General features: G+C 41.1%; 1 protein-coding gene across 1 annotated transcript in view; it reads right to left on the reverse strand.

Annotated features, from left to right (window-relative positions):
- MAMDC2 (MAM domain containing 2) overlaps positions 1-25,044 on the reverse strand; it is a 59,667-nt gene that overhangs the window by 20,094 nt on the left and 14,529 nt on the right. Inside the window, exons 3-8 of the mRNA XM_066569391.1 lie at positions 11,015-11,280; positions 10,201-10,285; positions 8,906-9,043; positions 6,365-6,621; positions 3,630-3,723; positions 872-1,018 (exon numbers count right to left, since the gene is read on the reverse strand). Coding sequence (XP_066425488.1) covers positions 872-1,018; positions 3,630-3,723; positions 6,365-6,621; positions 8,906-9,043; positions 10,201-10,285; positions 11,015-11,280 — 987 coding nt within the window. The remainder of the gene's footprint in view (positions 1-871; positions 1,019-3,629; positions 3,724-6,364; positions 6,622-8,905; positions 9,044-10,200; positions 10,286-11,014; positions 11,281-25,044) is intronic.

Below are 25,044 nucleotides of genomic sequence, written 5' to 3' on the forward strand. Positions count from 1 at the left end.
TATTGTATTTAATATGGTATTAGTACATCTAATTTGCTATTAAAGCAGCTTCTGTTATTGCATCAGACTTGGGTTATAAAAACAGTTCCAAGTGGCAAGAAATAGATTATCACACTCTGACAGAAAATAACCATTTTTTTTCCTAAAGCATCCTGTCTGCTTCTAGCTAAACTAGCACATGGCTAAGTTACCAGAAATAAGCACTTATCAAATCTAAACCGAAAAATTCCCTGGGTTGCTGGCCTCACTGGAAAACTGGCCTTTTCAGGGTTACCACTGTGAGACAAAAAAAAAAGGAGGGTGTGGTACAAAGCCTATTATTCCCTGCACCATGTATAAAGAACTGAGACCTCAGTGCATATGATTAATAACCATGAATACTCTACTCAAAGAGATGCCTGAATTTCAGAATTTATTAACAGTCTTTTCAGCATGTGGTTTCACTACATAATATTTATGTTCTCCCTTAAAAAAGCCAACTATTCTAAGCCTAGAAGAGCTAAATGACCACTTTTGCTCTCTAAAAAAAATGCATTAACCTATTATTACATTTACTTCCATATTTTTTTTGATTCATCCCTCCAGCAACTACAGAGCAGTACAGTGAAGATACTGTGATTTGTGGTCCTGCCTGACTATTCAATAGGTGACCTTTGTCCTCTACACATGGGGAAGCACAGCCAGAGCTCCAGACAGGACCAAGCTGTGAGCGCTGATCTTTAATGGCAGAGAGTTGCACTGAGGCAAGCTAATCATTGTGCCAGTGGTATTACCTAAGAGAGCGAACAATGTTACAACAGGTTAAGCTTAACCTTTTAAACAATACTTATATATAGTTTGACTCTTCTAGGAGAAAGCAGTTTTGATTCACCGAATCCAGTAGTGTGATCTCCTGCTCTATACACATTGCGCTTCACTTTCACTCTGCTCCATCCTGGGCCATCTTTGTGATCTTGGTAGAAATTACACAGATCTTCCTCAAAATTGCAGCCTGCATTGGCAGGATTGAAAGGAGCTCCTAAAAGAAAGATGCATATGTTCTGTTAGGATGAGTACAGTGTGATAAACATAGGTTTGATGCAGAAGGATGCCAAAGCATACTTTGCTTCATCTTGCTTTTCTTTACCGAAGATAAGCACATGCAAAGATTTTACACATATAGTGGACAGCCATGATGAAATCAAACTATCAAACTTCTATTGCAAGTTGGTCTTATCTTCTTATACTTTTTGCTGGAGCCAGGAGAAACCCTGCTTCACAGCCCCCCTAAAACACAAATGAGCTCCAGATACTAAGACCAGATTCTTCCTCCAGGATAGGTAATTCACAAAGATATTCAGACCATTTGTTTTTATCTGCTCCTTCATTCAAAAGACTATTAGGACAAAATGAGTGTGTCCATGTGCCTGTGTGTACACTGAACATCAACACTTGGTATTTTTTTAAAGAGCATTTATTAAAAATCCTTTTTATAGTTACGTGTAACGTGTGTGCACGTGCATGCTGGAAGTAGATAAGCAAAACAATTTTTAGTTCCTGTACCACCTCATGGCAACTTTGCTCTGGAGCTTGCCTCACACCATGCTAATACTGCAGAGAAGAAAGCTGAACCATTTATAGTAAAGTTGATTAAAAGCAAAGCTAAGACCCGCCCAACCCTGCAGATGGCTCTCTCTAGACCTGCAGTATGGAATTCTCTTCTTCTCTCGGTCAGAACTTGCCTCTCAGTCTGAAAAAATGCTATATGGGCCATGCTAGTAAGTAAAACATTTCTACTTCTTCAAAAGCCTCACCATAAGTGAGGTGAAGGTGCTTATAGAAGGTGCTTGGGGAAGGAGAGGCACAACCCAAAGCTATCCTGGAAATTTTGGCTTTGTCAGGAGCCCAGACACAGGACATTGTGTACATCACTCTACAGTAGCACATATGGCCTTTCTTCATGGAGACGAAGAGAGCTTTTGCACCAGTGGCAGGTACACAGGCTACCAGCTTTAGGAGAACAAAAATTGTGGCTTTGGAGTGATGCCTGAGGTCTTTTCAGTCTCAAATAGGCCAAATCTAAGCCCTCCTATGGGTCTTAACTCTTCCTGCAGCCATGGCCTCCCACCTCTGCTTTCCTAGTTAAAGAAAAGGCAGGTGGAGCACTAACATTTGGCATTAAATCCATATTCTGACTCAGCCTTTGCTGAGCAAGTTTAGTACTCTGGTACCTTTTCCTCCATTTCCTAACATCAAGACTTTTGTTGAACAAAACTTCCAGAAAAAAATAAAGAAAAAACTTAGTGCTGTTATATATACTGCTATGGCCAAATACAAGGAGAATGGAGAGCTCTTGCTTTTTAACATTTCTACTCAGAAGAATTGAAGATGACAATAATTGATAAGTCTGAAGGATCAAACAGTATATCTTGTATACGTTGTATGTAAAAGAGTATAAAGCAAATAATTTACTTTCATTTCTCAAACAAAAATCCCAAAACAACCACAAAACCAACCTTCAAAATCAAAGTTAGTAGGCAGAGTTCTAGATGAACCTATCATATTCAGAACAGATTCTGATCCATTCAGATTAGATCTGAACTTCAACCATTGAGGCAGAAAATGCTATAAAATTTATCCCATTTCTCAACAGATATAAGTTGTCTGAAAATTAAAATGGAAAAAACAGATAAGCAGCTCCAGCCCTGTGAAAATTGCAAGCATAACTTAGGATTTTCGTTGCAAAATAAAGCAAATACCAAAAAGTTATTGAGGAGATAATGAAACAATGGATTTACCCAGCCAGGAGATGTGGATTATTAATGATTAATGTATCTGGAATCTACCTCCTTCAGCAGTGATACTTCAGAGGTGGAGGCAGAGCTAGCAGATACTCTGAGATAAAAAGGGGAAACAACAGCCCTTTTTTCATTGATCACTTTAAAGAATTTGCCAAAAAATTCAAACTTCTGACCAAAGGAAAAGATGGCATCTACTTTAGACTAGCGTTTAGTGCCAGAGTAAAATGCCAACAACCAGCTACTTAAGAGGCTGCATTCTCAAATGCCAATGTCCTTTGTCCCAAGTGCCTCTACATCAGAGGTCACAGGGATACAGGTGGTGTCTGTTGCTGTGAAAACCTAACAAATACTCGACAGACAGGCCCTGCCTGAGATGAGTAATACCTCCTGGAGGAGTGAAGACAGGGAGGCAAAGCTCATGTTTTGGCTCTGTAGAACACCTCAGGGCATGTGGCATGAAGAATGCCTACACTGGCATTAATGAAAAACCCAGGGCATTTTCTTCCTCATACCATCACACCTGGGAAAATCCGCCCTCTCTTTCTGTGACAAGCCTGCAAGTGGTAATTCTTTAAAACCAGTAGTGATGCAAATACAGCACTCAGTCCAGCACTCCAGCTGCAGAACCCTGAGGCAAGGTCTTTGGAAAGGAAGCATTAAGAATTTGTTTCCAAAAAAATGAATGGCACAGGTGTTATCTGCTATTATGTCTTCTGAAGGAAGAGGAGCCCAGTGGTGCTGGTCAGTTGAGAAGGTAGCACCAAAACTGCAAATACTGACAGACAGTTCTGAGGAGCAAGGCAGAGGGTGGAAACAAGGGAGATAAATAGCAGCAAGAGCTCATCATACCTGTCTGATTGCTGCAGTAAACCGGAGAGAAAGAAATGTCATCGAGGGCAACATAACCACCCTTGGCGCTATTGAAAGCCACTTCAAATATTACCTAGAAATTATAGTAAGTTGTTATTCGTCGGCCATATACTCAGCAATAATTTTGGTACACATCTTTGAAATACAGAATTCTGACTGAATGTCTCAGACAGACTCCAGCACATCTCATATAGTGCTGAAAGTGTTGGGACTAATTAAATTAGATCACTTATTAGGGATATAAATCAGAGCCTGACCTTAGCAATAGATCGTTGCTCACTCCAGGTCAAGGAAACACCAAAAGGAATATAGCTCTTCTGCTTTATGAAGCACCACTTTTAAAGATGCAGTAAGGCTTCTGCCACTGTATTATACAAAACCACTATTCACAATCATCAGTCTGTACTGACTAAACCTCCGGTTTTATCTAGAATCTGTCTGGATCAAGAGCTAAAAACCCTCTGTGTTCATTACTCTGCTATTAATATATTAAATTTTATAGTTTTCTGTAAATATTCTCAGATATTGAAACCCATGACTTGGCATTAGCTGTCAGGGAAGATTTTCTGTATAGAATTTATTTAAGAGCCAGAAAAGTTATTGCTGTGTTTTGTTTACCACAAAGATCAAACAATGTATTGTATTTAGTCATTCCCAGGGGAAATAATTTCCTCAAGTAAGTGGAGGACCATCTATAACTCTTGAGGATGTGTCTTAAAATTTCTCTTAAGTATCAAAGGTCTGAGATACAGGAAAACTTTGAGAGCCAGCCCCAGGGACAAAGCCAGGAAATAAGGACAAAAGCTTTCAGAGTGAGATTCGTTTCAGTGAAAGCAATGCCTGTGATGTTTTGCAGACTAGGAGAGCTAGTGAAAGAATCCTGAACAATCTCCTTTAGCTAGATGAAACAAAGAAGAACACCCTCTCGAAGCAACCAAAGAATTTATGTGTTAAGGTTTAATATTATTTCTAGAAAATTATCTCTGTGTTAAATTACATAGAAATTTCTTGAGCAGATTAAAGGCCTGTCTAGCCCCGTGCCTTTTTTCCAGCAGAGAGCACCTACAGGTGCTCTGAAGACAATTACAGGCTTTCAGTTCTTCTTCCCTTACATTATATTCCTGATGGATTCTTCCTTTCCCATTAATTTTTATGATCAGTTTTTTAACTGATCTTAATAAGGGTATCTATGGTATGTTGTGGAAGTGGTTGAATCACATATGAAAAGACCCTCCTCTGTTCACTTTATTTTAAAACTGTTACATGGTAACTAAGAATTTGGAACAGCAATGTAAATTTTGAGAAACAGGGAACAGTTAATCTTTTCTGTGTCCTTCATGACTCTTAAGAACCTCTAACATATTTTACTTCCATCTTTTTTTTAAGGGCTGAAAACTGTTATTTCATTGATGTAACTTCTCTGTACTTTTCATTATCTGCATGTCCCTCTTGGACAATATTTTTTAATCTTTTTTTAATCTTCTTAAATCTCTTTTTTTTTTTAAACTGAGAAAGCTGAAGTTGCATACCCTGCTGAACACAAGGTTTTGCTGTGCATTTACCCAGTAGTACAACATCCTATGTTTTGCTATTTATTCCCTTATGGGTAGTTTCCAACATTCTGGATGGATTTTTGAATGCCACCAGGAAATGAGAGGATATTTTCACAAACTCAACAACAGTATTGCCAAGCTCTAAGTCATCATTAATTAATTTCCATCGATAGTGCTAGGACTGATTTTCCCCTTTTTAAACATTAATTTAGTTTATATTAAGTGAATCAGTAATTCACTTACCATTTTGTATTATGAAGCCTTCTGAGAGCTGCCTTCCTTTCCCGTGAAGTCTGATGATTTGAATGGATTATCACTGACTTTATAGAGTGCAAAAGGCCTACATAATATCTCATGAAAATTAGCTTTACCCCTAGTCTACAGGGTTGTGGTGAATTAGCAAATAACTTGGGTAGAATTAAAGCGAGTAGAATTTATCTGTAATCCATGTATTAGAAGTATGTATGTATAGAGAGAGTATATGTTTGTATATATATAAAAATTACATATATATGTGTAAAATACACATATATGTAAGTATATGTGTAGGTATATAATATACATACACTGTTTATTTCAGTCTTCTAAGTTTGGGGTACTTTTTAGAAAACACTAGGGAATAAAATATTCAATTTTTTTCTGATACTCTTGACAGTCATTGTAATAACCATCAAGAGCTGTCTTTCACATTTAAGGACTACTGTACAAAGGACCCAAGTTTGGACTTTCTCTCATGAACTGCAGGATCTAAGTAAGGTGGAGAATAGACCTCAAATATTTTTTAAAATTTTTCTTATGCATTATTTTACAATATTCAGCATCCTCAAAAATGAATCAGAGAGTCATAGAAACAGGGAACGGAGAGAACCTTGATATTATTCACCAACTAAAAAACTTCCCATCAGTGAGATTCTACAACCTCCCAAGATACTCTGATCAAGCACTAACCCCCTGTCTTCAAAATCAAGCATGAGTGTGGAAAGTGATCCCTCCTTGATCTTTATGCAAAGGGTAAAGGATATCACAGATCACCAATATCTTTACAGCTATCTTTCAGATACTGCATGGTGTCTGCTATGTTCCTGGCTTGGCCTGAGTTGGCACTCATGTCTGAGGCAATCTGGAAGTCGCAGCTGGACTGAGCAAGAAGGATTGCTTTACCTCCATGGGATATGGCGCATTGAAGTTGACTTCTGCCAATGCCCAGTCTGCATTCAGTGCACTGTCTGTTTTCCAGATCTCTTCATAAAAGCCACTCATGTCTCTCAGGTAAACAGTAAAAACAATGCTGCTTTCCTGCTTAAGCTGATAATAAAAAGATAAGCAGCCAGATATTGGGGCTGTGGTCCTTGGTGAGATTAGCTGGGCCACTTCCTGAAAATGTTTGACATACACAGAGTCCACGTACATGTAGTGACCTAGAAGGAGAGAAACATTTGGCATAAGACACTCTTTAAAGAACACCACATACAAGAAGCATCAGCAGATGAACAAGGACTAGACATATATATCTATGAGCAACAATGGTGGCTTCCTAGAAAATTTTAGTTATTCTAAAAGTTTTTTTTTCCTCTCTTTTCCTCCTATGTACAGCCCAAAATTGTTTGGCTAAGATACCACTTGGCAAAATAGTCAGTCCCAGCTCTTTCTTTTCTTAAGTCTTTGTTATTATTAGAAATAATATATTTATCTATATTTGAAACAAAATAAACTCTAAATTTTGGAAGCCATTCATAAATGGAAAAATGTGCAACAACCGTGTTATCTCCCTTGGTGTAGTATTTAGTCTCTCTTAAGTGCAACTTTGACTGAAGCAATTCAAGTAAATGAACAAGATTGTAAGCCATGTGTTTTCTCATCTTTTACAAAGCAGTTCATTTAATATATCAAATTATTGTCAAATAGCTTTTAGTCCTTACATATCTGCTTAGTGTATCTAGGATTTGATTTATAAAAAATGTCTTATTTTTACTGCATGGACTGGAGTTTTTATGTAAAATCCTTAAAGAAGATTTTTGGGAGATGTTAATGAACAGAAAAATGCACTACATTTGAGGAGAGTATCTTCCCATCATGAATATAAGCCAATGACCTGTAGGATTTTCTAAGGGTACAGCTTCTAATATTTTGATTTTGGGAGTGCTATCTCAATTTAAACAGGACACATCCATGTTCACAAACATGCTGTGTATTGTAGTTTTTCTTCTTCTGCACTCCCAGAAGCACAGCATCAAACAGTATTTGATGAACAAAAAATGGCTCTTCACAAGTAGAAAGCCTGGAGAAGACAGGAGTGTCAGACTGGAGGTACTTCAGCACGAGCACTGCAAACTGTGCTGTTCAGTTTGAGTGGCACCACTACATCAATTGGCACAGAGCACTCTCAGACCTTCAGATGTCACTTCTTGCTTCACTCAGGTGGAAGGAGGGGAAAGGACTGCTTGGCTCTGTGTCTCCTCCAGATTGCCCACTGCCGGGAGTGGTGACTTCAGCAATACTTGCCTGCAAGGTTCTCAGCTTCACTTTTGTTCTGCAGTTTTAGCACGTCTCATAGTTTACCTACAATCTCCCTGGATGATGCAACTTCGCAGCCCAATTCTTGCAAAAAGAAGGCTCTTCTGTGACTTTAGGCTTCATGAAGTCTTCTCAGTAAAGAGAGGGCTTGCTCAGCAGTAAGGGCTTGGTGTGAAATAGAAATGCTGTGGCTACAAGAAAACACATCCCTCCCAGCTGGGAGCGTTTCCTGTCATAGCACTTATTCAATAGGCTGATCCACTGTCTGCTGTTGAAGTTGTGGTGAGTTTAAACTTCCATCAGAATTTTACAGGCATTTTAGTGCCAGGGGGTGACAAAGAGATGGAGAGACACTCTGTACTCAACTCACACAATTGTGAAGTAAATAAAAAGGCACAGCGGCATGAGTTAAGGAAAGAGGATCAACCCTGCTTTTCATGAGATGTGACTCCTTGCACTGCCACAAGCATCAGGCAGCCCCACACATGGTGTGCAGCACCAGCCCCACATCCTGACCATCACCTGCTGTGGTACTTTGTGCAAGGGTGAAGTTATCCCACAGCCTTCTTCACAGCTGTGTAAAAATCTCTTCCCCGAGCAAAGTGTTAAAGGATAAGCATTTCATACCAGACAAGTGCAAAAATTCCAATAATTTTTCCCAGCATTATGTCTCTGAGGGGTTGTTCTAACAGCAACACATTTGACTGAAAGAAACAAGACTTCTAAACTGTACAGTTTCACCCAAGATTCTCCAAGCATGTTTTTTAATACCTTAGTTTTCCTACTCGATTTTCTCAACAGCCATTGGAAAAAAATCCCTGCCAGATGTACAGAGCAGCAGTACAAGAATCTAAAATTTACTGGGGTCCATACATTTAGAATACACAGAAAGTTGAATTTTCCAGCTGTCACATCCAAAATTCTACTCTTATCTCTGAGTACTTTTGAATCCTAGCAAAGAGTGTAACAACCTTTTTATAAAGCTTACAGGCAGTTTTGTCTGAACTTCTGCAAAATCCCCCAACCTCTTTCTAATCCCCTTTTTTTCCCATAAATCACTCTTACCATCCCCACCCCAACCCCACAATGGGAACAACTCACATAATAATAACTTCCAGTATGAGAGTCATACTTGAATCACACACTCAGATTTTCCCACTATATTTCTGGTCTACATTTGTTGCTTACCCAGTGCACTGTTAAGTGTGTGGTCTTTGGGCAGGATAGACTGAGAATTCCGAATGTTCCCTCCACCAACAAACCAGTTGACGTTAGGATTCCAGCGGTTCACATAGCCACAAAGATGATTTTCTTCAAAGTCACATTCTGCAATTGCAGACACCACCAGCTGAGTGCACACATTTTCATTACAGAAATAGGAACAGCAAATTGCTAAGCACTGGCCTCACTTCACATACAGCAGAGCAGATAATGCCTGTATTTATGAAACTGGACACAGCATTTAAGAGCTCATAATAAATAGAAATTTATCCAAATTTTTTAATATTTTTTTGATAAAATTTTCATTTCCATCCTCTTTGGACCAATCTGTATTTTCACCATTTGCCAGGATAGGACTACTGTAATTTAGAACCAAACAAAGCATAAAATAAAAAATAAAAAATTTATCCAAATTTTTTGATATTTTTTTGATAAAATTTTCATTTCCATCCTCTTTGGACCAATCTGTATTTTCACCATTTGCCAGGATAGGACTACTGTAATTTAGAACCAAACAAAGCAGATTTAAATACACCACCTCCTTGTAGTAAATAGTCAAAGCAGAACTTTCACTTGTAAATCAGGGATGGCCAGAAGAAAAGTAGGGTAAGTATTTTATAACAGTAATGCAACTGCTTTGTCTCTTTCACAGAGCCAAAGAATTGTGACAACTTGATTGGACTCCACCAGAGCTCTCGAGAAATGTAAAGATCTCCTAGCCTCCTAGACACTGGAATTTTTGAACTTCATTAGCAGTTTTTAGCAAATATCATGAGGAAATGGTAGTAAGTGTAAATATATATATATATCAGAGCAGTTTTTTGTCTGTAGCCTCAAGATGATACTTGTAAGGAAGCCATGAGCAGGCAGAGAGCAGAAACAGTCATGCAGCTGTTATGTCTAATATTTGAAGCAGTGCAAACTTTTTAAAATATAACAGTTGTTCCTGCTTGAACAATAAATAGATTTGGAATTATATTGTTGTATATAATACGCGTATATATATATATATGTGTGTGTGTGTGTGTGGGCGCGTGCATGTGTGTGTGTATATACCACAGAGATAGATGAAAAAACCCCACGTCCTAGTTTGTGCACTCTTAGCTTAAAAATTATCTGTATTGAATATGGCAGTGTACTTTTCAATTAGGAAAAAGCCATTGTCTTTTTTTTAAAGCCAGATCTTCCATCCAGTTTTAAAACTGCCAACAAGGCATTCTCTTCCATGCAGAGAATATGAGGGTTGAGAGAAGAGTACTTACCAATACAATATCCAGAAGTTATTTTGATTTCAAAAACTGCTATACTGGTGGATTTATCTTGTCCCATTTCACCTTCCAGTACCAGCTGCACAATATAAACCAAACTGTCAATTTTAGAATTTCATTAGTACCTTGAATATTTAAACAGGATAAACAAGAGAAAAAATTAAATGTTTCTTGGGGAACCATCATCCTCTTACAGTCAGGTGTGCTTTTGCTGAGAGAGCTTGGCAGAATGCATTAAAGATGGAGCCAGTGTTCTTCTTTAACCACAGAAGACACGCTGAAGGACAATGAGACAAGGCAAAAAATTCCCACACTTCATTTAAGAGTATGGAATTCCATATTCCTCAGCTGTGGTTATGCAAGACATTATTGTGAGTGATGCAACATGATGGTTTCTGGGTAGAAATACTCTTCTGTCAGCATGTGGCTCCTTCCAGAAAGACACAGAGGGCAGGAATAAGTGAGCACAGCTGCAGACGCAGGACCTGGGGGTTCCTGTATCTGCCATGTGGCACCAGCAGCTCCTCAGGGATACCAGGAGATGAAGCATCCTCATGGCAGGCCTCAGCTGGCCGTGTGTCCCCATGAGCTGCTCCACGCAGTTGCTGGTCAGAGCACTGCCTCGTGCCAGTTCTGCTCATGGGTGCTAGGGACAGAGGGCTCAGCTGACTTGTGCTGCCAGCCTTAGACATGAAAGCCAAGAATAGGGCTCAAAGTCTGCATATATTAAAAAAAGAAGTTTGTGCAGCCCAGCATATGCACTGGGCTGCACCAGAAAGCCTGTGGCATCTTCTTTAACTGGCCTTACCTTATACTTCTTTGTGCTGTTGGTTAAATCTAAGCTAGCTATGAGCCAGCTGTCTGATGGCTCCTTGGCTGACCACAGCAAACGATCAAAACTTTCTCCTTCCTTCCTCAGGTACAGGTTGAGCCTGGCAGGATCAGGTGAGGCGTCTGAAGTTGTTGCTATCTGATAGATCAGTCTGACACAGCTCCATTCCTCGGAGTACAGGTCAGGGCTGGACAGCACTGCTTTCTCACCCTCGTAAGACGTATCCACAGAAATGTAATGTCCTGGGAACAGACACACACCAGAATAATAAATGTCAGAGGCTTTGCTTTTGCATCCTTGGAGAAAGTACTTACTTAGGAAAGAATGGTAGTTCTGGGACTAGGTCAGGAGGCTGAAACTACCACTCCTCTGATAAGTTACTTAACCTTTTGATATCCTGCTGTACTCTCACAAATGTGACTTCATGTGTCTCCCATATTTTTTAAAAACAATTTTTAAATTATTGGAAATTTTGAGACAAGATATTTTATCTGTGTAAAGCAGATTATTAAGTAGTACCCTTTGGAACTGATAGCTGTAGATAGACAATTTGACAAGACAATTTGCACACAGAGAAATATTTTGCAGGAACATTTAGTTGTTTTATAGACCAAAACTTTTTATTTTCCTGTAGGCTTAAAATCAACACATATGAGACATTGCACCTAAAAACTCCCAAAGCACTTCTGGTTTCAAATAACAAAACTAGAAAGACACTTCTAAGTAAAACTGACGTGTTCAAGTCTGCTGATTCAAAAAATCACAGAATATAAAGCAACATTTAAACATACCAGCAGTCTAAGATTATTTTAAAATTATTCTCTGGGGCAAGGTCTAAAACAGCCTTCCATATAAAAATAAAAGGGTGCAATGACAAGCTGAAAGTGCATGAGGAGGCAAAAAAAAGTGGAAAAGAAAAAATGTGTAGAAAAATGAGGCAACAGCAAATAAATTATAGTGAAGACATCAAAAGACATCAAAACCAAGAGTAAAATGGACTACAAGAGTCACAGAAACCTGAAATGCAATGCGAGAAACAAGTGATACAAAAAATGAAAACTTAAAAATAAATTTTAAAAACCCAAAACACCACAAAACAAAACAGTAAGACAAACTAGGACACCCATGTCCCATGAAACACTGTCCCACAGATTATCAGGAAAAGGATCCTTCTAACCTATTGTCAATGTACATTAGACAGATCACATTTCTGATACTAATTCTCATCACCCAAGCTGCAAGTATGAGTTAAAAGTGCTGTCAGGGCCTGTGTCCAATTAGGCCTTTATCCAGCAGCACATCACTTTCCAGGGAGTATACTTGTTCTTTAATCTCATCTCATTTGACCACAGAGCTTGTCAATTCCATGCATACGTAAATACTTAGATAACTCAGAAATGTCAGCAGCTACACTGATGTTAAATACATTGCTTGTCTTTGAGGCACAAAAATCCCCTCCCAAATCCTGCCTGAACCCTCCCACTCTAACAAGACATGCTGGGGTTGCTTCTCAGAAGCTCCCTTGTTGCCTTTTTAAAAGTATTCTCTCCAAAGGAGAAAAATCATCTGCACAGAGGGTCATCACCCCATCAAGGCAAAACACATGTTTAGATCTGCTTTATGGGGTTCCCAAAGTCCTCTCCCACAGACCCCCCAGGAAGATGCCAGGAGCAGACAGTCACTCTGACAACACCTGATTCTTTGGGAACTGCATGTTAGAGCATCCCCCTGCATCTGCTCCCTTTCTCACCTGCAGACACAGTGCCCAGCAACGCATTTGTACTGCACATTTTGTTTAACTGATGTAAGATAAATGATTGCTAGGAGATAGCTGCAGCCCTAAGCAGTGCAAGGGACTGTGCAAATACAGAAAAGCTGCATTCTTTTTCCCTTTTTAGGGAATTTTTTTTTTTTTTTTTTTGCTTCTTATCATGATTTCCCTTTATATCTGCTGGTTTTAGTCTACTGGCGAAAGATACAAAATCACTGGTAAAGTACAAGTAACTTGTTACTGCAGCAGTATTTGAAAGAAAAATAAACACAGGAATAAATATTTAAAAATAGGCATTTAATGTGCGTGCCAAATACTTGATCTGCCACTATGTTAAAAGGAAGTCTGTAGCAACCACTTTCATGCTTTAATCCAGTTAGCTCACACAAGTTAGCACAAACAGCATTTATTTACTGACATATGCCTGCCCAAGGTACGCATGCTTTTTCACAGGAAGATAGAGGGAAATCACCGAGACTCCATCAGAAGTCAAATGCTTCTTGCCCATTTGGTTTTCATTGATGTAATTGGTAATATCCTATTCAGATGAAGAATCTATGTTTTTAGCCTGGCCCGAACTTGGATTATTTTACTGACAAAGAAACCTACAATTTGGAATCCATGCCTGGCAATTTTAGTTTAGATTTCAGCCCTGTTTTTGCCTGTACTTCAAGAGAAACCCCACAGAAAACAGATCCTTCTTATAATAGTAATTTTTTTTTTCCAGAAATAAATTAGCATTGACATAGGAAAATACATTCACATGAAGACCTCAAATTACCAGCTATGAGGCTTAAGTGGCTGCCAGGTTTTAAAACTTAATTGTATATAGACTAAGGTTTCTTCTACAAAAACAGTGGTTTCAAAGAAAGCCTCTTATAATTTCCAATCGGGATGATTATGTCAGTGTAAATTTGACTCTGCTGTCTGTGTGTTGTGCACTTGCTCCCACTTTTGTCTGATTCACCTCAGGTATGAGAGCAAAGATCATGAACTCCCTTTTTAACTGGGGATGGGGGTTGGTTGCTTTTTCTAAAAGGATTAATTTTACATATTCATTAACTCTCCAGAAAGAGAGTGCTCTCACTCCCAACCTAATAATTTTAGCTTCTTTTGAAAACTTAAATGTGTAATTGGCTCCACTGAAATCAATGTGAGCACTGATAGAGAGCTTTATGTGTAGGTTCAAATGCTTTGCTAATCAGGATCAGGGAGCGTGGCACTTGGCAGTACCAAGCATGGAAAACACCAACATTAAATTTCTTCCAAATGAATGGCTGCATTGACTACACAGCCTTTGCCCTAAACTGTACTTCAGTAACAGCAGTGGCCATTGGTGCAGAAAGGAAGGTCTCACAATGCAGACCTCAAGGACTGACACAGAGCAATTGTGAGAGCAAAGCAAGGCAAAGGCGGGGTCCTTGGATTAAAGCAGACAACTTTCCACACTTGTTTGTGGGAGTAATAGAAGGTTATTTTCCAGTCTGTGGAGAATTTGATGAATGCACAGTGGTGTAGCATCTCAAAAATGTAACATGCAGCTCCATTTTGCAGCATGCCACAATCCTCCTGCAAATGCCCATGACAGTTAATTTATAGCAGTCATTCAGGAGTTATCAAGAGAGGGCTACTCTTCAAAATCACAGGAAGGCAGATGAGAGTAGTCACAAAACTCTAGGAAAAGCCTGATGACACAGAAACACAAGCATGCAATTTCCAGCAATTACTTGCTCAGGGGGATAGATGCAGCCCTTAGTGTAAGAGGCTGTGCAAATACAGGAAAGCTGAACTTTCTTTGTCATTTTCTGAGTGACATGACTTTTTGAGTATCATGGAGAGTGGCCTGGCAACTGTAGAGTCAACTCCTTCAGGACTCTGGGATACATCTCATCAGGTCTCATAGACTTATGTATACTCAGATTCCCCAGGTGGTCACAAACCTAATTCTTTCTGAGGGTTCCCCCAGCCACATTTTACAGTCTATTCACTCAAGAGGCATGGGGAGAGAGGCTGCCAGTGAGGGTTGAGGCAAAAAACTTTTGAGCACCTCAGCCTTCTCCTCATCTTAGTTACCAATTTGCCAGTCTTGCTCATCAAGGGGACAAATGCTTTCTTTGACCTTCCTTTTCTGGCTGACAGACGTATAGATGCTCTTTATTTTTTCTTTGTGACCTTTGTGAAATTCAGCTCCAGCCTTGCCTTTGCCTTCCTCACTCCATTCCTACACAACTGGGCTGTGACTCTATAGTCTCCCTGGATACCTGTCCTTGCTTCCACTGATTGTGGATTTCTTTCTTACCCTTTAGTTCAATCAGCAGGTTCCAACTAACCCATTCTAGTCTTTTGCCTTCTTTGCCTGAACTTTTCCTCCTTTTGCTAGTTCTTGTGCTCTACAGAAAGCAACCTTAAGGATCCACCAGGCTTCTTTTGCTCCCTTGTCCCTCAGAGCAGATTCCCAGGAGATCCTATTGACTACATCCTTGACAACCTAGAATTTTGCTTTTCTAAAATTCATTATTCTGACTTTACTCTTTACCTGACCCATATCCCTCAGGACTACAAACTCCTTGAGTGCATGATCATTGCAGCCCAGGCTGTCTCTAATCTTGACAGCTCAAATTAACTTGTGTTGGCAACCCACGGGTCCAGTGTCACACCCCCTCTGGTAGGGCTGTCTATAACCTGGTTTCAGAAGTTATCCTCTGTGCACTGCTGGAGTCTCCTGGACTGCCCACATCTTGTCCCGTTACTTGCCCAGAGTTCAAGGCCCCTGGCCAGACACAAGCCTGCAAGCACAATGCCTCTCACAGCTGCTTTGTCAGCAGTCTCCCCTTGGCTGAGTGTACTGGTGCAAAGGCACTTCAGCTGAGCTGCCAGCTCATGCTGCCCTCTTGGATGAATACTTTCTAATCTCACTGAGATTAGAAAGTGGTGTTTCTTGGCTTCTGTTACCTCAGGAGCCCCTGGCTTGTCTCCATAAGATATCAAATGTGCTCCAGTGTGGCCAGCACATCTCAGGTCCACTGGCTGAGGACCCTCACCTGCACCCTGTCCCTTTAACCTTGATATGTCATCCCACAGCTTGTCAGGGGCAAGCCTGACATTGTCTCCTTCCCTGACACATCTAGTTTAAATCTCTATCAATGAGCCCTGCTCGCTCCTGAGCAAAGACAAACCTCTGCAGACATGACAAAAGCCAGGGATTGCTAAATACCTTTGACAGCTGACAGCCAGCAGATGCCTGGTGAAGGCAAACACCTACAGCCAGGGCAAGGGATGGGAGAAAGGCAACTCAGATATGTTTCCCTCTACTCACATTTCTATGATGATGTTTTACCTACCATGTAACTTGACTGTCTTCTGCTTGACAACTGAATCAAACTTTACAGGACCAAGCATGTGTTCATTTTATATTCCTCCATGTTCAAGCAAAACATTGAGCCCAGGGGGAATTCGGACACTTGTGTTTCAAGCCTATCCCTCCTCAGTGCAACTATGCACTGATGAAACTCGATATTTAAAATCCTCGTGTATCAATGTCTGTCATCTTGCTGCTCTAATAAGCAGTTCTATACAGAGCTTCTCTCAATTACAGTTGGTGATGCACTAACTCCATGAGTCATTCACCCAAGTTTTCCAAAAATATATACATAAAGGTGGGCATCAGTAGATCTGTCAGCAGTGGTTACATCAATGGCTAAGGAATAAGGGCTACTGAGGTCAGAAATCGTGCTTTTTCCAAAAAAGAGCACAGAAACTACACTGATTGCTTCTGCTGTAAATAGCATAAACAAAACAAAAAAGCTAGATGCTGGCTAATAAACTAAAACAAATTGCATTGAGAAAAAATTTTAAAAAGCCCCCAAATACCTACTGAAATAAAAAAAAAAAATTACCAGTTCAATGATACATTTCCTCGGTAAAAATTTGGCAGGGTAACCACAGACTTGTTCTGGCTCTTGGTAGAGTTTATGTCTGACACAGCTGTTCACTTAGTTCAGCCACAGTACAGCTTTACAAGAAAAACTGAATATAAGCAGCAAGCTCCAAGAGAAACAATAATAAGGAACTATGAGGCAGGAAAATTTGAGAACTACATTTGATTAAATACTCATTTATACAGAAAAATGGCAAGAAATGTCTAACACTTGCAAGGTCCTGTTTTCATTTTTCTCTGTATTGCCGATACAGAAACAGAAAGGAATGTTACCAGGGTTCCTTAGGACAAAAGTTGATCTATCGATGCCTTCTGTGGAATCTCAGAATCTCAGTTTTGGGTCTTGGCTTTAGTTTTGGGATTTCTTTTTGTATTTTATTGCCAAAAAAAAAATGGTAGAAAGGCAGTACATTTCTGAGATCTATGAAGTCTTCTTACATCTCCAGAAAAATATAGTTGGAAATATTAACAATAGAGCCAGAGGGACAAAATTTTGCAAATGAAGTGTATCCTGCAGGTAAGAAAATGCAGCAGCAGTGTGGTGGATAACCCAAAATGTTATTTTATTCCACATCTATCTGTGCCCAAAATTTTTACTGTCTCTTTAAGACCTGGCAGTGTGCCAGGAAACATGGGGCCAGCAGGTGCTGGTTCTTTTTAAAGCCAGGGTCACCCAAGCAGAGCTTCCTTGCCTCCAAGCTCTGCCTCTGCCTGAGGCTCCCCTTAGTGGGTTTTTTAGTTTCTCTCTTGCCTTCAGAGAGAGGGAGTTGTTTCGGGCAGGTTTGTGGACCCACAACAGCAGCGACGCGAGAAGATGCATTTCACAATCAAAGCCTGTTTCGGAGTGAATTCTGCAGGGTGGGGCTAGAGCTGTAGGGGCTGGAGGGTGCTATCTCAGTGCTTGGGGAGATCGGTTCTGCCCCCCAACACACCCGCAGCTTGGGAACAGCAGCACCAACAGCGGCAGAGTTCAGCAGGAGGCAGCAAGACCAGAGCACCAACACCCAGTGAACCAGAGGCTGACGCCTCTGCTATACCAGCAATTCTGCCACCAGAACTGCTTGGGAAGCTCCTGCCTTCCCGGTTTTTTGATCCAGAGAGAAGGCTGCACTGGACAGAGTTTGTCCGTGTCTTCCTCGTGTCTCCCAGACCATGCAGTCGCCTGAGGAGAGCACCCTCTTGGAGGGGTCACTCCCCCATTTGGAGCTTCCCCTTGCTCCCCAAGAGCCAGTGAGATTTCAGCACCTTTGTAACTAGTGACTGTTAGTGTTATTTTTTGCCTGCTGCTATTTTGTTTTGTTAGTGAAGTGTAATTTTCTTCACCTATATCTGCTCCTATTTCTTTCTCTTCATTGGTAGAAAGGGAGTGATTAAACCTGGAAGGGTAGGTAGCTCGTTTCAGAGTGTTACTTATTAAATTGTCTCAAAAGAACACAAGCACCGATCCACTTTTGCCGGAGCAGTTTTTAATCCATTCCCCTTGGCCTGTGGGAGACTTGCAGCAGCAGCTTCTCCTATGAACAGATGGATGCACTCACAATACACACAGGGCTGAGTGGAAAAGCCTGTCCCTCATTAATGAAAGTAGAGTCTCAGTCCCAGACATTCAAGGGGGTGCCATGATTACAGCTACTTGATGCTGCAGGGTATAACCGGTGTTTTCATTCCCATCAAGCCACAGAGTATTTTATTTCTGGTAAGCTGTTAGATTCACACCAGACAACCTACGTGGTATACCCTGGGACTAATCTGTGTTGTCATCACTGAAAAAACGTTCTGTTCTTTAAGCCTCCTTGTCTCCTCCATGGTTTCTTAAAAGCAGCTCTGTGAAAGCAGCTGAGTGATGGAGAAGCAAGAGGTGGGTGTTTTGCATTTATTGTCTGCAGTGACTGCTATTGTGAAGGTTTTGCTTTCTCTTCTGTATCTGCAGGGGCAGCAGCAGTTTCAAGCCCAAAGATATAATTTCTTTGCATAAAAAGCCTGTGGTCCCACCTGGCTGCCCTTCCAGGCAGGGAGGGAATCTGAATACCCCACCAGATCTGCCCCTGTGCTAGTCATCTTCAGGGCATCAACAGGGTTTCCAGGTAACTCGCACAAAGCTGAGTAGTATGTTAAAAAAAAGAAGAATTTTTTTAGAAAAACACAGCCTGGTGTGATGAACACACAGGCAGTTCACTCAGGTAGTCACCCACCTTCCTCTGGTCAAATGGACAAACCTGACAACAGCAGTTCCTCCAGCAGCTTTCTCTCCAGCTCACCTTACTTTACAAGCTGAGTCTCCCTCCAGGAACTGAGATTAATGATTTGATCTTTTTCTTGCTACATTCACCCAGACCACGCCAGAGAACTGTTTGCCAGCCCTGGGGCATAAATCTTCCAAGTCTCCTTTCCCAAAGGATGCTTTACGAATTAACTACCAGCTCCACCTCCTGCCCTGGCCTTTGTTTCCTCAGGAAGTTCAGAAATACAGCTGTTAGAAAGCCTGTCAAAACCAATACAAGTAGCCCTGAAACACTCTGTGACTGCGGCATCTGCTTGCAGCTACTACCACTCTGGAAAAGTCTTCCAGCCTCCATATGTCAGCTTGCCTGTGAAGGTCTGGCAAGGGTCCAGCCTGAGCTGCTTTTTTCTGCTTCTGATTTAGAGGAGTTGCTCCACTGCACTGGGGATGCTTCCTCTCCTTGTTCTCCTTCAAGTCCCAAGGTCTTTACATCATGCACCAGATCTCCTGTTTGTTCTGGGCCACAAGCATGTGGGTTTTTTCCTTTCACAATGACCTCAACAATTTTCATGCACTTTCAAATTTTGTTTCTCTTGTTTCAACCAACCCATCAATCTCAGGAAAATGCTGTTCACATCACTCAGTTCTCATTTTCATGCTACTCATCACATAATTTCGACAACTTTTCATCTGCTGACAAAAAGGCTGCCAAGGTTTTATTGCGTATCTCTGATTTTCCTTGAGACAGCTCTTTCCAAAAGACATCTCCATGATTTCTGTTAGCTGATATACATCAACATCTTCTGTCTCCAATATAGGCAATATTTGGAGACACAAGGTTCTCTGCTGTGAATTTCTGGATGGGAAATAATTGAAAAAAGTTTTTCCTTTATTCTTTGGCATCCTAAATGAGTTTCCATTGCCCCCAGTGCATAGGAATACTAAAGATAAGAAGTAGATACAGTACCAAGCATCTATTTGTTTACATTTCTCATCTCTTCCATTACTAGCTCTGTTTCTTTGCTAAATCATGTTTCCACCAGGAGCAAGTATACAAAGGAATGCACTGTGACATTTCTTCCAGCACAGCTGTTTGCCTTGGTGGAGTGCATCCCTCCTTCAGCAGAAAAATAGAAAATTTCATTCCTTTTGCATTATGTTGTCTATTTACTTCACTCATTACTCCTTTTAGTTGCTTACATAGGTGCATGTGATGTGATGTAGAGGAGTATGCAGGTGACATATTACAAGCTCTGTATTGTATTGTATTGCTCTGTATTGCGTTATGTGCACATAATGTGCTCTGTGGTATAAGCACATCTCAGCCTGGCCAAGGCAAACCTGCCTAACTGTAGTCCACACAGTTTTGGGGGCACATCTTAGAAGAAAAAACTATCAAAACTGCAATCCACATCAAACTGTAGGCCATCATTCCACAGGGAGCCAGCAGAAGGAATTTCGTGAGCCAGACCATGAAACAAGGGACTTCTTGCTGTGTTTTAAAACGGGGCATTTATGGGGCCACACTCCTCCTTGGATCAGATGGACAAGAACAGCCATGGGGAGTAGGAGTTTAAGAAAGAGAAGAAGAGATACTCCAACCCAGTCAACACTGTTCTGGTTTCTGCGTGTCTGGATTTCCCTCATCTGAAAGATCAGGCACGTCAAAAGTAAAGATTTCTTGGCTGAGTCATGTCCTTGGTGTACTCCAAAGTGGTTAAACTAAAAGCCCATGGTGCTCACATCTACGCCAAGCTCTGAAGCAATCCTGGACTTAGGGAAGCAGTCAAACTGGTCACAGGAAGTAGTGGTCCTGGGAGGGAGAGGACAAGTAAGCTTTCGAGTTGGCATGAGCAAGGAACAAGTCTGCCCATCATGACTTGGCTTTGGTTCATGACTGACTAGGGTCACAGCATGTATGGGAGGTCCTGGACCAGGTTTTCCCTTGGGGAAGCAAAAAAACCTCAGCTGGTGGCCTTCTGGAGTGCATCTGCAAGCCATGTGGACGCACTAAATGCATGACTATAAAAGCTAAACCTTTCTACTGCCTGGATCTGCTCTCTCAGCATCTGCCAAACACTTGGCCTACTGCATTACCCTGGAAAACCCCTCATCTGCCTAAACACTTGTCTGTCTCTCCCAGCTACATCAGATCAACTAAAATGGAACCTCTGTCCACAAGCCTTGTCTCTCCAAGGGAAACTATAGATCCCTTGCCTCTCCAAGGGAAACTATAGGTAGTAGAAATTCCATTTATTCTGATACCCAGCCAGACCCCCGGTCCTACACAGATGGAAAAAAAACCCCAAAACTTGAAATACATATTTGGTTTCACTAACATCAGAAGTTGAACTCCCATGAGTTCAGTTTCCTGCTTTATATAAGCTTAGTGGTTTCATATTCTTTTTTATACCAGAATCATTGGGATCACTGGCAGGCTCATGGTGGGCTGATCAATGATCTCACATCATAAAATGCAAACAAAGCTGCAGACAGGTGAGGCACATATTTATATACATGAGCTGAAACAGCTGGCTATAGAAAGAGCTTACAGGTGAGCTAATCAGATCCTGATGAGTGTGGGCAGTAGCCTGGTCACAGGTCACCTGAGGGAACTGGCTTAGCCACACCATCCTTTTCCAAAACCTGCTGGAGATCACTGTCTTCCAATGAGTCTATCACTGGCTGCTGTTGGGCAGCCCCTTATTTCCTGCTCTACTCATTTGGTGGCCACTCTTGAGAAACTGACCCTAAGCAAGAAAGCAGCTGCAGTGACTCATCTTCTGCCCCAGCAAGCTGCATCCTGGACCAGGTGCATGCAATGGTGAAAATTCAACATGCACAATCACAAAACCTTCAGTCAAGGAACACATCTACTGATGCTGAACATCACAACCACCAGGCCATGGCTAACATTTCCTGGAGTTCTGCACAATTGCATGCATCAAATAACTATTTCAAAGACTGGCTTCAGTTTATTAGGGATGCTTCTAGGCTTGCAGTCCTGTACATCATTTCTGCTTGGCAGGGGCTAGTAGCCACTGAAAGTGTGTATGAGGTGTACAGACAGACTGAGCCAGAATCCACAAAACTGGAGAAGGGTTTATCAAAATAGTCCCAAAATATACAACTCTAATCTCTAGAACAATGGTGAATTGGTGGTCTCAATATCCATAAAATTCACAAAGTATTTTACAGGATGCTCTGGGCCTCTTTGGGGAGGGGCTGATGTCCTAGGATTCTCTCCCCTGTCCCTAAGTAGTCACAGTCCCTAGAACCATTGGAAGATGATTCAGTCATGGAGCTTCTGCTCCAAGCAGGATAATTGAACTACCCAAAATTATTGAGGATCACTTAGTATCAAAAGCAAAAGACAACTCCTTGAGCATACTCTGATATAAGGAACAGAAAGAGACAGATGCTAGTCAATGCTATGAATGTTTAGTCATTTAGGAGATTTAGGAAGCAGTAATTGGCTTTCTATGGCGTATCTAACTGTTGATTGTAAGCAATTGAGGTTTGATATATTTTAGCTTCCCTAGGTTTTTTTAAATTAAAATAGCTAGTCAAACCCTTCTTTGTCCAACTCAGTGAACCACCTAACACATCTAAATTCACCTCAGACCATCAGATGTCACCAGGCACAGGGCTCTGCCATCTGTTTGTCCCAGTCCAGTCTTCACAAATCTGTCACATTGTGATGGCCTCTCTGCTTCCCCTTCTAGGCAACAGTCAACAAATGAATTCCTACAGGCATCCCCTTCAAGTACTCCCCAGCTGCCCTGGGACGTTTGTCACCACAGATGCTAAGACTTTATTGGTAACAAATGCCTCAAATATTTCCTTTCTTTTTTTCCTAGATTACTTTTGAAGTGAAAAGCTCATGAGAATGTTGGTGAATTTTAGTACTTTCTGCAATGCCATTCCAGTGAATATCCAGTATTATCCTTGGGCAATTACTCGCAAAGGAATTCAGCAAACCCCACTTGAGCTATAAGACACATTTATCAAGACTGAAGTAAAACCTGAGATATCAATGAGTCATTGAAAAAAATCTATCAATCTGACCCTGCCAGTTCATGGAACTCTTTTCTTCAAGATGTCCTCACTGACTCCTGTTTCACAGTCAAAGTCAAAGTAAAAGCTTGTCAAAACTTTCCAAAGTAATTGAGTTTATAGCCTCTTAATAGATATTTTTTTATTATATTAGTATTATTCCCCCTAAGGGATCACCAAGGCTATTAGGATTTATTCCACTTGTTTTATATCCTAAATAGCCTAGAGAGGAGGAGGCTGAGGGAAGGACTTATTGTGCTCTTCAACATCCTCACAAGGGGAAGTGGAAGGGCAGACACTGGTCTCTGCACTCTTGAGACCAGTGAGAGGACTCAAGAAAACAGTGTGAAGCTGTGTCAGGGGAGGTTTAGGCTGGATATCAGCAAAAGGTTCTTCACCCTGAGGGTGGCTGGGCACTGAAACAGGGACAATGCTCTCAGGCATTGTCCAAAGAGTTTGGACAATGCTCTCAGGCACATGGTGTGATTCCTGGGGTGTCCTAAGCAGGGTCAGGAGTTGGACTCGATGATCTGGATGGGACCCCTCCAACTCAGCAGATTCTGTGATTCTGTGACCCTAGGGTGATCAAATAGACATCAATGAAGTTTATGTAAATCCATAAAACACTGTTTAAATTAACTTACACTCAGTGTGCTAAATCTCACTGGGCACTTAGCACTACCCCAAAGGACTAGTTCCCTTGCAAATGTACACCCTACATTTGAGTATTGGTCACAATGAAGTTAAAGAACCTCACAATGTGCCAGCAGATCTGACCTCACCTCCTCCCAGCTGGCTGTTAGTAAGTACCCAAGAATGGTCTCAGATGGATGCCCAGGTATGAATAAAGTGTAGAATACTACACTACAAAATGTGTGACACTACCATCCTGTTGCCTCCCAGCTCCTGCTGCCATTTTTCGGCATGCCTGTGCTGGCTGTGGTATCAACTGTATGAACACTCAAGCCTAACTGAGCAGCATGTGCCTCACATTTATTCTGAATAAAAACAAACTATGCAGAAAATAAACCCTGCAGAAATAACTTTTCTCTATCTGCCAAGCTTTGTGTGGTCTTTCTAAAAACAGTCCTTAGTCCATGTCTTTTGAGAATGCTTTTTAGTATCATATTTGCCATGAAGTATAACTCATAAGTTGAGACAAGGCAAATGCTGCAAGGCTTGAAGGTGTTACCAAAGTTCATACAGCATCAACAAACACATTCAGTGCCGATCCCAAACACATGTTCTCTGTGTCTGCAGCTTCCCCAGGAAGAGCAAATTCTCCGCTGCAAAAGTATTTTCTGCAAACACGCGTCCCTGGAGGGGAAATGGGAGCCAGGAGCTCGCACTGGGCGCATGTGAGTGTTCCCATACGCTGCTCACAGCACTGACAGGAGTACTGGCATGTCTGGCTGGTCGCTGGCAGGGCCTCACTGCTTTGCTTCCAGTGAAGCAATTCAAGAAACAGATTTTCAAGCCTGTCCCTGCAGCTGATCCCATCAGCTTCGCCTGTTACCCTGCAGAGCCAGAAATTTCTGCCGCTTGCAGAGAAAGCTCATTGTTTACTGAAGAAATCTGCAGGTGTGCTCATCACACACAGAAACAAATTTTGAAATTTCAAAATTTATTTACAAAATATAAAACACAGAAGTACCAATGGACATCTCTGGGACTACAGAGAAAATTAATTTCTTACTAAATGTTAATGAGCAATTAGACTGTTAATTAGACTAACTGGACAACAGTTATTTTGGGTTCAAATTTTATACACAGGCTGCTCAACTCTTTAAAATAAAAAGGTGTAGTGATGTCTTTTCCAGCCTCTGCTCCAAGCTACAGACTCAAATAGCATCAACAGCTGCTTCACAACACACACACACACACACACACACACAAGATTTGCCATGAAACATGGTATCAGTACAACCTTCTGACATGGTCCCCAGCCTCTCCCTCTGCTGTGAAGCAGGAGAAAGACCCACTTCCAGAGCACGCAGAGGGAAACTCCCAGAGCTGCTGCT

The sequence above is a fragment of the Molothrus aeneus genome, chromosome Z (genome assembly GCF_037042795.1).
Source record: "Molothrus aeneus isolate 106 chromosome Z, BPBGC_Maene_1.0, whole genome shotgun sequence".
In the NCBI taxonomy this organism is placed as follows: domain Eukaryota; kingdom Metazoa; phylum Chordata; class Aves; order Passeriformes; family Icteridae; genus Molothrus; species Molothrus aeneus.